Source organism: Nannospalax galili, unplaced genomic scaffold (genome assembly GCF_000622305.1).
Source record: "Nannospalax galili isolate Female #2095 unplaced genomic scaffold, S.galili_v1.0 scaffold646, whole genome shotgun sequence".
In the NCBI taxonomy this organism is placed as follows: domain Eukaryota; kingdom Metazoa; phylum Chordata; class Mammalia; order Rodentia; family Spalacidae; genus Nannospalax; species Nannospalax galili.
In genome coordinates, this window is record NW_008355279.1 from 3,060,532 (window position 1) to 3,074,386 (window position 13,855).

General features: G+C 38.6%; 1 protein-coding gene across 1 annotated transcript in view; it reads left to right on the top strand.

Moving 5' to 3' along the window:
- The window catches only part of Ak9 (adenylate kinase 9), a 156,171-nt gene that overhangs the window by 116,805 nt on the left and 25,511 nt on the right, over positions 1-13,855 (top strand). The window contains exons 29-32 of the mRNA XM_008852452.3: positions 8,482-8,503; positions 9,603-9,790; positions 10,305-10,523; positions 11,288-11,501. Coding sequence (XP_008850674.1) covers positions 8,482-8,503; positions 9,603-9,790; positions 10,305-10,523; positions 11,288-11,501 — 643 coding nt within the window. The remainder of the gene's footprint in view (positions 1-8,481; positions 8,504-9,602; positions 9,791-10,304; positions 10,524-11,287; positions 11,502-13,855) is intronic.

A 13,855-nucleotide genomic window follows, 5' to 3' on the forward strand; every position in this document is an offset into this window, starting at 1 on the left:
ATCTCCTGAATAGAAGGACTCAAATCATCTGATCCCTCTGATATACAGCCAAAAGAGAGCACCTGGCATGGTGGTGCATGCCTTTGATCCCAGCACTCAGGAGGCAGAGACAGGCAGATCTCTGTAAGCTCAAGGCCAGCCTGGTCTACATAGGGAGTTCCGGGCCAGCTGGGCCTACAGGGAGACTCTGTCTCAAAAAAACCACAAACAAAAAAAATACCCCAAAAATAACAAAAGAGAGAACCTGGAACCTAAACCAAGCATTTTATATAACGGAAAAGAAAGCAACCAAAGCACACCAATAACACAAACAGAAGCAGACTTCAACTTAACAAGGGAAGGCTTGAGTTTCATACCAGAATCACAAACAGCAAAAGAAATCCACATGCCGAAATCACAAGAGAAAAGTAATAATATGGAAAATCAAAATAATATGTTCCCACCAAACACTAGTCCTATAGAAGAGTTCTACAATGAGAACCCTCTAGAGGTAACCCAGGACACAGAATTTAAAAGAACATGATCAAAGAATTCAATGAATGTAAAGAACACATAAACAAAGAACTAAAAGAGGATAAGGATAATCTTCTGACTGAATTCATAAAAGAGAGGCTGAAATGAAGAATGAAGTAAAAAACTCAAGCCCACTGGAAACAACAGGAGAAAGCCTCACCAAGAGAATGAATGAAATGAAAAACAGAATATCAAGACTGGCTGATAAACTTGAAGAATTGGACCACTCAAGCAAAGATTATGAAAAATTTTTTAAAACACAGGAACAGAATATGCAGGAAATGTGGGACACCATGAAAAGACCAAATTTACAAATCATCAGCATAGAGGAAGGAGAAGATTTTCAGGAGAGTGGGATATTGACCAGATCTTAACAGGACTGTAGAAGAGAATTTCCCAAAATTAAGGAAAGACATGCCCATATAAATAAAAGAAGCACATAGAACACGAAATAGACTGGACCAGAAAAGAAACTCCCCATGGCATATCATAGTAAAAACACTAGATGCCAACTCAGAGTACTTTTCCCAGCAAAGATGTCTATGATAGTTAAAGGGGAAAGAAAAATCTTCCATAACATGAATAGACTGAAGGAAGGCATGTCCCCATAACCAGCCCTTCAAAGAATACTTTAAGTAATACAAAGAATGGGAAAAAGGAACAACTGTACCTAAGGGGCAACAAAAAGAAACTCAATGAAGGTATAATTGTGGAAACACAAAATTAGACCAAGAACGCAAACAAAAATTAAAATGATGGCAACAAATACACATCTTTCAATAATAATTTTAAATATCAACGGTCTGAACTCCCCAGTCAGAAGACACAGATTATTTGAATGGGTTAAGAAACAAAATCCATCCTTTTGTTGTCTTCAAGAAACCCATCTCACCTTCAAGGACAGGCACTACCTTAAGGTGAAATGATGGGAACGAATATTCCAAGCAAATGGCACTAAGAAACAAGCAGGGCTGCAATTCTAATATCTGAAAAAATAGACTTCAAACTAAAACTAACTAGAAGAGATAAAGAGGATCACTTCATTCTGATTGAAGGAACAATTAACCAAGAAGATATTATAATCCTGAACATATATGCACCAAACTCTGGTGCACCCAATTTTATAAAAACAGTACTACAGGACTTTAAGAAACAGACTAACCCCAACTCAGTAATAGTAAGGGACTTCAATGTCTCACTGGCTCCATTAGACAGGTCAACTGGACAAAGAGTAAACAGAGAGACATCTGAAATAAATGATACCATACATCAAATGGACCTAAACAGACATCTAATCAAATATTCCACCCAAGCACCAAAGAATATGCTTTCTATTCAACAGCCCATGGAAGTTTCTCTAAAACTGACCACATACTAGGACACAAAATAAACCTCAAAAAATTTTTAAAAAAAATTGAAAAAACTCCATGCATTCTATCACACCACATTGTAATAAAACTTAAAATCAGCACTGAAAGAAGTCCTAGTAATTCCACAAACTCAAGGAAATTAACCAACACACCCCTGAATGATGAATGGGTCAAAGAAGAAATTAAGAAAGAAAGAAAAGTATTTCTTGAACTAAACAAAAAGGATAACATAACAGGACAAAATCTCTGGGACACTTTAAAGCAGTCCTAAGAGGGAAGTTTATAGCTCTAAGTGTCTACAATAAAAAATCAGAAAGAGCACCAAAAAGAGAGAGAGAGAAAGAGAGAGAGAGTGAGAGAGAGAGAAGACAATATTGCAACTCAAGACACTGGAAAGGCAAGAACAAATTAAACCCAAACCCAGCAGAGGAGAAGAAATAACAAAAATCAGAGGAGAAATTAATGAAATAGAAACAAAGAAACAATACAAAAAACAATCAGCAGGTCCAAGAGCTAGTTTTTTGAAAAGCTAAACAAGAAAGACAGACACCCCAGTTAACCAAAAGAAGAAAGAAAGCAAATCCAAATCAACAAAACCGGAGACAAAAGGGGATACACCACAGCAGACACCAAAAGATCCAGATCATTATAAGGAAATACTTTAAAAAACTATACTCTATTAAATTTCAAAAACTAAAAGAAATGGATGGGTATCTGAAATCATGGAAACCACCAAAGCTAAACCAAGAAGAAATCAACAGTTTAAACAGACCCATAACATATAAGGAAATTGAAACAGTAATACAAAATCTCCCAACTAAAAAAGGCCCAGGTCCAGATGGATTTACAGCAGAATTCTACCAGACATTTAAAGAAGATCTACAACCAATACTACTTAAATTATTCAAAAAAGATAAAAATGGAGAGATAACTCCCAAATTCCTTCTTTGAAGCCAGCATCACTCTAATACCAAAACCAAGTAAACACACAACTGAAAAAGAAAACTATAGACCCATATCATAATGAACATAGATGCAAAAATTCTCAACAAAATACTTGCAAACCATATACAGACACACATCAAAAAGATCATCCACCATGATCAAGTGGCTTTATTCCAGAGATGCAGGGATGGTTCAATATATGCAAGTCAATAAACGTCATAAATTATGTAAATGGACTCAAACACAAAAATCACATGGTCATCTCAATAGATGCAGAAAAAGTCTTTGAGAAAATTTGGCATGCATTCATGATAAAAATCCTAAAGGAAATTGAACCGGAGGGAACATACCTCAACATAATTAAAGCTATATACAACAAATCCATAGCCAACATCATTCTAAATGGGAAAAAACTAGAAGCATTCCCATTCAAATCAAGAACCAGAAAAAGATGTCCACTACCTTCACTCCTTTTTAATATAGTGCTTGAAACTCTTGCTAGAGCAATAAGATGAGAGAAGGAAATCAAAGGCATACTAGTTGGAAAACTAGTACTTTTTGTAAATATGATACTATATCAAAGAGACCTCAAAAGTTCCCACCAGAAAACTAGAACTGATTAACACTTTCAGCAAAGTGGCAGGTTACAAAATTAATCTACAAAAATCAGTAATCTTTCTATATACAAATAACCAATCAAAGAAAGAGTACAGGGAAACCCTCCCTTTCACAATAGCCTCAAAAAAATATCTAGGAATAAACCTGACCAAAGACATTAAAGATCTCTACAATGAAGATTTTAAACCTTTAAAAAAAAAGAGATTGAGGATGATATCAGAAGATAGAAGGACCTCCCATGCTCATGGATTGGAAGAATTAATATTATGAAAATGACCATCCTACCAAAAGCAATCCCAATCAAAATCCCCATGACATACTTCGCAGAATTAGAAAAAAAATTCCAAAATTCATATAGAAGCACAAAAGACCCCACATAACCAAAGCAACACTGAGCACAGAGAAAAATGCTGGGGGATTACTATACCAGATCCCAAACTATATTACAGAGCTATAGTCATAAAAACAGCATGGTACTGGCACAAAAATAGACACATAGATCAATGAAACATAATTGAAGACCCAAACATGAGTGCACGCATTTTCAGCCATCGAATATTTGACAAAAGTGCCAGGAATACACAATGAGGAAAGACAGCAACTTCAACAAATGGAGCTGGCAAAACTAGATCTCTGCCTGTGAAAGAATGAAACTAGATCCTTATCTTTCACTCTGCACAAAAGTCAACTCCAAATGCATCAAATATCTCAATGTGAAACCTGAAACTCTGAAACTGTTAGAAGAAAACATTAGCAGTAAGGTGTAGGGAAGATATAGCTGTAGGAAAGGACTTCTAAATCTGACATCAGTTGCTCAGGAATTAAGGTCAATAATCACCAAGCAGGACCTCGTTAAGCTACAAAGCTTCTGTACAGTAAAAGGAACAACCCAGAAAGTGAAGAGAAAACTCAGAGAAAATCTTCACCAGTAACACATCTGACAGAGGTTTAACATCCAGAATATGTAAAGAACTCAAAAAGCTATCAAGAAAACAAATGACCCAATTAAAAGATGGGCTAAAGATATAAACAGAGTTCTCAAAAGAAGAAATAAAGATGGCTAAGAAACTTTTTTTTTTTTTTGGTCTTTTTGAGACAGGGTCTCCCTGTAGCCCCAGCTGACCTGAAACTTACTATGTAGACCAGGCTGGCCTCGAACTCACAGAGATCCGCCTGCCTCTGCCTCCCAAGTGCTGGGATTAAAGGTGTGTGCCACCATGCCCAGCTAACACTTTTTAAAGTATTCAACATTGTTTATAATTAGGGAAATGCAAATTAAAACCACCTTAATATTTCTTCTTACCCCAGTCAGACTGGCAAAGATTAAGAGAACAAATGATACTAAATGCTGGCAAGGATGTGGAGAAAGGGGAATGCTCATTCACTGGTGGTGGGATTGCAAACTCGTGCAACCTCTATGGAAAACAGTGTGGAGAACCCTTAAAAAACTAAAAATGAACCTACCACATGACCCGGTTATACCACTCCTTGGCATATATCCAAAGGACTCATCCTATTGCAGAGACACTTGTACATCCATGTTTGTTGCTGCTGTTTACACAATAGCTAAGAGATGGAAGCAACTTAAGTGTCCCTCGATTGATGAGTGGTTAATGAAAATGTAGTACATTTATACAATGGAGTTCTAGTCAGCAGTAAAAAAGATGAAATAATGAAATTTTCAAGTAAATGGATGGATCTAGAGACTGTTATACTAAGTGAAGTAACACAGACTCAGAAAAACAAATGATGGATGTTCTCATTTGTGTATTCTAGCACCAAATCTTTTTTAAAATTATTTATTTAATAACCACATAATTACTAGAAACATTTCATTAAAACAGCATTGACATATTCAATAACAAGTTCCAGAGCAAAGATGCATCTCTTTCAAAATTGGCTGTAAAGTTTTAGCTTCACAGTTGAATTAATACAGTTATACAATATTGTACTCAGTATAAACCCTATAAGACATAAAATTGAATGAGGTTTTAACCTTTTAAAAAGATCTCCATTTCATTTTAAAATATACTGTTTCATACAGAAAAAAACCCATTTTTAATGCAACTAGCACTTAGATGTTTGCATATGCATCTCTAATCTCTATATATCTGATTATTACTAGTCACAGTCAGTTACTTTCTGAGATCCTTGGCACCTGAGCATGAATATAAAGTCATCAGGTAGATTTCGATGTTTTTCACATCTACTAATTAACATGCAGCAAAATTTTATGTTTCTTCATCAAATATAACTCATTTTTTATTTATTGATTTTTGTGTGTGTGTATTTCATACAGAACATTGCAAACAATCTTATCTATATAACAGCATCCCAAATGGCACCCTCCCGTAGCCCCCCACCACTGAAGCCCATATACTCTGTCATCCCTGTTACTGTCCACTGTGTTGTCAGTGCCCCTAGCCATTTCCCGGTGCTTATCCATCTGCTGAGTCTAGTCAGCCTATCTAAAGTTCCTTGTTTTAGGAAGATCAGCTCTTCCCCATCTAGCAGCAATCAGTTGCCAATATTCCTTTAGATAAGACTAGGGTCTGCTGTTCAATTTCCCGGTTCTGTGCTGGGTTACTGTCAGGGAGTCTCTTGGGCCACCCTGGCCAACAACTCAAAGGAAAGTATCTCCTGTCTGGCATTGTTTCTTGTTATGTAGCCTTTAGCTATACACATGGACTCTTAAAGAATTGTATTGATCCCTTTAATCTTTTGTTATACTTTCCTTTTTGGTGTTTAAGACCATACAGTGGGCCCAGATAAACCAATTTATTTTTACTCTTAAGGTTGTTTGAGGATCTGTTCCTCAGGGGTCACATGGGCTTGGGAGGAGCCCCTGGCTTCTTTCTTTTACCAGTTCCATCTATGTAAAGATAAGTCAAAGGTCCTGCTCGACCATAGCTGGCTTCACTTGGAAGCATGGAGGAAATGATCCCTCTGAGTTGATACTCCTTTTTATAGACTAGACACTGGTTCAAGTCCATTTGGTGGGGTCTCCATGGCCTCCTTGATCAAGAGGACAGGTGACTCACCACAGTTAAGAATACATTTTGAGAGATGCTCCATAGTCCCCTGGAACTTAGTCAACCTTGGAGGGCAAGGAGCAAAAATTGTCCTTTAAGTCCCTCTGACCAAATTAGTATAGGCCTCAAAGTATGGCTATTAGTATGGCTATTGAACATCCAAGAAGGTTAGTTCCACCAGTCTGGTACTTTTAATGAGCATGTGCTATGTAGATAAAGCTTGGGCAAAGACCAAAGGTTCTCGGATAAACCTTGAGTAGACATTTATTATGTTCCTTGAGCTAGTTGTATGTGTAATTTGTCAGTAGGTTGTTGTACTAACATGGTTCCCTCTGGGTTTTTTTTAACTAGCTAGTCATTATTTATCTCTCACATTGTCTAACCTTTCCACCATAGTTTCCCCACTTAAAGTGCCCCCATTTTTCCCATTTCTCCCTTAATAATACCCTTCTAGCAGACACATTGCAGGATCTGACACAGCCAGCCCTATGTTTGCAGATGGAGAACTGCAAGGTGCCATTGCAATGAGATTGCTGGTAACAGGTGCATCCAATTTGGGCAGAAAGGCTACACAGAGCACCAGCATTTTTCAAAAAAAATGTGACGGAGCTTCTGTCTGCCCATCGCATCTCTTACTAGTGGTTTATGATGTTCTGTATGAAATACACAAAATTTTAATAAAAAATGTTAAGAAACAATTTAAGATTAAGGCGAATAAAAGATTAAAAAGTCAAAAAAGTTTTCCAAATATAGAACAAAAATGCAAGAGAGAGGAAGTATGAAGAACTAGAGATGATGTGGGGCTAGTTTAGAAGGGTCATACCAATACACATTCCAAAAATGGGGGAGAAAGGATGAAATAATCGAGGAAATAATAGAAGAAAAAGTTCCAGTATTGAAGACAGTGGTTCTTTAATTGAAAGGCCTTTTCCAACACCAGGCAGAACAAATGAAAATATATGTACATTAGACACATCCTCGTGAGATTTGGGGATAGCAAGCATGAAGACAAGATAACAATTTCCAAAGCTTATTTTTAAAACCCTGCAAAGGGCATGAGGATATGATGCTTCTTGAACATTTTACTAATGATACTGATGAGAGATAACAGAAGCAGCATCTCTAAAATTACAGGTCAATTCATTTTCAATTTAGACTTCTAAACCTTAAAATACTGTTTATATGTGTAAGGATAAAATGTAACTATTTTCAGATATTTAGGTCTTTGAAAACTGGATTTTTATATTCTTCTTGAGAAAAAGTAGCCAACTGATATAGTGAATAGTGTCCCCCCAAAACAAACAACAAACTCAAAACAAAAAACTAGAAGAGCTATTAAATAGAGCCAGAGAGAGGTGCACACAAGTTCATCTGTAACTAAAATGACCCCAGCTTGTAGAATGGTGTCATTCCACCTTGAGTCCAGGGATACTTAGAAAAATCAACACTCCAGATTAAAATTTTATCAAAATATAAGGCAAAGGAAAAAGTGACAGGAAGAGCAACTGATCTCAAATATTTTTTTTTAAAGAACAAGAACTTAGAAACTGTGCCCCAGAGCCAAACTCCTCTTGCAACGAGTAGATGGACCCCGGTGCCTCTCCCATCTTGTCTTCTGCACACAACACAGAACACAACACAGGTATACACACACACACACACACACACACACGCACACACACACACATCCGAATCCCCAAACAAGGCACCTGCTAAAAGAACAAAGTCCTGACCATCAAGGTAGGTTAGAAAACAGCAAGATAATCACAAGATTGCAGGCAAGAGGTAATCGTTAAACAGCTGAGAGGAACTGGAGAGCAAGCCTGCTGAGCATTATTTAGGATTGAGTCCTTGGTAACTGAGTGGGCAGGGGTAAAAGAGAGAAAGTAGGGTAACTCCTGGGTTCAACTGGAAGGTTTCTGACTGAAGGACCAAGCTCTACTTGAGAATACTGCAAGGATCATGGTGTGGAAGTGAAGCAGGGGACACAGCTTTGCACCAAGGAAAACATCACTGAAAGGCTAGGTAACGTGATTTAGTGCCAAAGTCCTGTCCTGATCTTTACTGTTATTATTAATGTATTAACCTTGTTTCTCAGATGGGCTCTAATGCAGTGCTGTATGTACTGTAACTGCATGATTGCATAATGGCAGTGCTACCTATTGCACACCTGCACTAGGCACTTTTATTACATTTGTGTGTGTGTGTGTGTGTGTGTGTGTGTGTGTAGGTGTGTGCATGTGGAGATCAGAGGACAACTTGTGGGAGCTGCTTCTCTACTTCTACTATGTGGATTCCAGGTATTGAGGTCATCAGGCTTGGCAGCAAGCTTCCAGGCACCTTTCTAAAAGCTTTCCATGTATTAACTTAGCCATTGCTTCCCCAAATCCTGTGAGGTAGATAGTTCTGTATAATTTCCTGATAAGGAAACTGATCTCATTCCAGTTGATAATTATATTAGTTACTTTTCTGTTGCTGTGATAAAATACTATGACCAAGGCAACTTATAGAGGAAGAGTTTATTTGGATTCATGGATCCAAAGGGCTAAGTCCATCATGGTGAGGAAGCCTGGCCGCAGGCACAGTGGTGGCAGGAACAGGAAGCTGAGAGCTCACATCTTCAACATCAGATAGGAAGTAGAGAAAGTGAACTGGAAGTGGGTGAGGCTGTGAGCTGAAAGCCGGACCACAGTGACATGCTTCCTCCAGCAAGCCTTACTTCCTAAAGGTCCATGATCTCGCCAAACAGTATCACCAGCTGGGGACCAAGTGTTCAAATACTTGAGCCTATGGAGGACATTCAATACATCACAATACTGCAGCTGGTAAATTTTTATATTCTCTGAGCTACATTAAATGCCAGTTCTGAAAACTAAAAAAAAAAAAAAAGTAACATGGCCACCACAGGCGTAATTAGGATTTAGTACCTTGTCTGTTTACCTGTAGGATCACTAGGTGTCAGAGTCTTGAAGGTATTACATTTCTGGGTACCAGACATTTATATTCTTACTGCTTCACCAACCAATATCAAGTTATTATGAAATATTCCCAATGATTTGTTAACAGTGTCACTGGGCGCCTACTTTATATGTATAGTAAAGGATACATGTCCTTCCTTAGAAAGATGATGAGATTAGTGATGAAGAGCCTGATGAAGAAGATATTGCAAACATCCTTGAAGAGGAGTTTCCAAAAGATGAGGAAGAGATGACTGAGGAGGATGAAGAACAGGAAAGCGAGGCAACTGAGCGCCTGAGAAGTGAACTGGGAGAAAAATTTGAAACAGATAGAAGTTGTTTACAAATGATACAGGTTATGACTTCTTCATTTTTCTTGACAGTTTACAAAAGCAAAAAAGGCAACTTTGTTTAATATCTTATTTCTTTATAATATTTTAAAAGATAGTGACTGTTTCAAGGCTGTATGCCCTTTGTCAGCACCACTTTAAAATTATGGAAACAGGTTTTTAGATCAAGAGGACCATATATGCCGCTGGTCCTCATTAGTATAGTGGCGGTATTCCCACCTGTCATTCGGGAGACAAGAGGTCAAGTCTCTGACAAGGAGGCAATTGCCTTTGCCAGCCTGGTCTACATAGTGAGTTACAGGCCAGATAGAGTTACAGGGAGAAACTGTCTCAAAAATCACACACACACACACACACACACACACACACACACACACACACGCCTCCACGGTCAGAGTTTATCTACCAGCAAATGGCTACCTAGACAGCTGAAAAATATTTGTTTTGTGCAGTTAAGTAGTCAGCAGTCATGTCTATATGTTAAAACTTAATACCACTAAATATGATTTCTCTTATTAGGAAGAATTTGAGAAGTTTCTGATACCAATAATTCACATTAATGGATCTCGGAAAATCCATATTGTACAATATATATTGAATTTGAAATTGAAGCCACTGGTGGAAAATCGTGCAAGCATTTTTGAAAAATGTTATTCAATACCAGCACATGTTGCTCAAAAAATGCTCACCTTTACCTACAAGTACATGAGCTCATTCGGCTATTGGGACCCTGTGAAGGTAATGTCAGTGACTTCACCTGAAACCTTGTTCTTTCCTTAATTTTTACAAGTTGTTTAGGAAGACTAGATAATTTTAAAATGGTAAATTTTTATATGATATTCTTAACTAGTTACAAAAATATTTGAGGGACCTGAAATGGAACCATTTAACTTTCATCTTTGCTTTTACTATAAAATGCATAACATGGAACAGACACGCTGTCCCACCCCGAATCTCTTCATATTTCTATCATTTATTCTCAGACATAAATTTCATTCCAGTCTAAGAATGAATGATGGTGCTGTTGATACTATTGACCTATGTCACCTGTTCTGGTGTAGCTCTCAGAGGGAAGCAGTGTGACCATATCATTTCATAACTACTTCTGCTAAGTCCAGGATAGATGATTCTTGGTTATCTGATGCAACCCCTAGCACCATCTTAGGAGTAGATCTGCTTGTGACGACAAATGAACCCGGGAATAAATGCAACAGTCTTACATGCTTTGGCAGAAATAGCCAATATATACTGAAGACCTTATAGAGGAAGGAGAATTGTAATTCTCATAAACTGAAAACCAACTAGGAAACACTACATTGATTGCAGATGCTTATGAAATCATTTGTGCTTTGTATACAGTTATTTTGTACTAATATTTATAACCAGTTTTTCTTACTGTGTAACAAAGACTATGCTTTTACATTTTACAAATTTTTTTCAAATATATTTGAAGGAAATGCAGTATAAATTAAAACTAATTTACAAATTCAATTGTATTACAGCTAAATGAAGGAGAAACAATCAAGCCAATTGAAAATGCAGAGAATCCACTGAATCCTGTAATCCATCGTCAATATATTTATTTTTTATCTAGTAAACAAACTAAAGAAAAATTTATGATGAACCCAATCAAATATATCCGGCAACCCAAGCCTAAGGCTACTATGCCTGTTAGGGTTATGATTGTGGGGCCTCCGAAATCTGGGAAAACTACAGGTAAATGTGCTTGTCTTTGTTTTCCTCAAGCATAAAAGAATCTCTGAAACCCAGCACCACCTCTCCAGGAAACCAGCCCTCAGAATTAGCTACTCCAAAAGGAGTTAGAGTGGGCTGCCAGCATGGTTCAGTTAGTAGAGTGCTTGCCTAGTGTTAGAAATGGGTCTGGGGGTCTCAAGAAAATGACCACACAATCCGAAGCACTTCAGCAAGGCAACAGTTTTCCTTCTGCTTTTCACAACCAGTTTGCCATCAGAATGCAGGTATTGTGAAAACCACCGCCAACTCGAAGCCAAAATAGGAAAGGAAAAGACTCACATCAACATCATGGTCACTGGACACGTAGATTTGGGCAAGTCTACCGCTACTGGTCACCTGATCTACAAATGTGGTGGGATCGACAAACGAACCATGGAAAATTTGAGAAGGAGGCTGCTGCGGTGGGAAAAGGCTCATTCAAGTATGCCTGGGTTTTGGACAAACTTAAAGCTGGGCATGAGCGTGGTATCACTGTTGACATCTCCCTGTGGAAATTTGAGACCAGCAAATATTATGGGACTATCATTGATGCCCCAGGACACAGAGACTATCAAAAACATGATTACAGGCACATCTCAGGCCGACTGTGCTGTCCTGATTGTTGCTGCTGGTGTTGGTGAATTTGAAGCTGATATCTCTAAGAATGGGCAAAATTGTGAGCAAGCCCTTCTGGCTTACACATCGGGTGTGAAACAGCTGATTGTTGGTGTCAACAAAATGGATTCCACTGAGCCACCCTACAGCCAGAAGAGATAGGAGGAAATTGTTAAGGACATCAGCACCTACATTAAGAAAATTGGCTACAACCCTGACATGGTAGCAGTTGTGCCAATTTCTGGCTGGAATGGTGACAACATGCTGGAGCCAAGTGCCAATATGCCTTGGTTCAAGGGATGGAAGGTCACCCGTAAGGATGGCGGTGCCAGTGGAACCACACTGCTGGAAGCTTTGGACTGTATCCTACCATCAACTGGTCCAACTGACAAGCCTCTGCAACTGCCCCTCCAGGATGCCTACAAAATTGGTGGTATTGGTACTGTCCCTGTGGACAGAGTGGAGACCAGTGTCCTCAAACCTGGCATGGTGGCTACCTTTGCTCCAGTCAGTGCCACAACTGAAGTCAAGTCTGTTGAAATGCACCATGAGGCTTTGAGTGAAGCTCTTCCTGGAGACAATGTAGGCTTCGATGTAAAGAACATGTCTGTCAAAGATGTTCGACGTGGAAATGTTGCTGGTGACAGCAAAAATGACCCTGGAAGCAGCTGGCTTCACTGCTCAGATGATTATCCTGAACCAACCAGGCCCAATTAGCACTGGCTATGCCCCTGTGCTGGATTGTCACACAGCTCACATAGCTTGCAAGTTCGCTGAGCTTAAAGAAAAGATTGATTACTGTTCTGGTAAGAAGCTGGAAGATGGTCCTAAATTCTTGAAATCTGGTGATGCAGCCATAGTTGACGTGGTTCCAGGCAAGCCCATGTGTGTTGAGAGCTCTTCTGGGTCATTTGGCTGTTCGCAACATGAGGCAGACAGTTGCTGTGGGTGTCATCAAAACTGTGGACAAGAAGACTGCTGGAGATGGCAAGGTCACCAAGTCCGCCCAGAAAGCTCAGAAGGCTAAATGATTATTATCCCTAATACTTGCCACCCCAGTCTTAATCAGTGGTGGAAGAATGGTCTCAGAACTTTTGTCTCAATTGGCCATTTAAGTTTAATAGTAAAAGACTGGTTAATGATAACAATACATCATAAAACCTTCCGAAGGAAAAGAGAATGTTTTGTGGACCATTTTTTTTGTGTGTGTGTGTGTGTGTACATGCATACATTGTGTGTGTGTGTGTGTGCATGTGTGTATGGCAGTTTTAAGTTATTAGTTTTTAAAATCAGTACTTTTTAATGGAAACAACTTAACCAAAAATCTGTCACAGAATTTTGAGACCCATTAAACAAGTTTAATGAGGAAAAAAAAATGTTTTCCTTCTGCAGAAGGTGGTAGCCTTGCCAAATGAGACAGGCAGGCACACCCAGTGGGGGCTTACTGGGTTTCTATTCCTAGTGCAAAAGGGTTCTGTGTCTCCCTCTGAGTGGTCAAAGCTCGGCCCCTCATTCTTAAGGATATTGGCTAACTTAAAACAGCTGAGCAAAGTGTAGCCAAGTGAAGCTTTGAGACCGGGATGCTACCGTAAGTACAAAGTACAACCTTGAGCATATATTTCCTTCTTAGAAAAATGCTGACTGAGAGAGAGATTTTTGCAAGATGGTATCTTTACATATTTCTTTAATGACAGAACTACTTCTGTCTCATTTAATCCTTT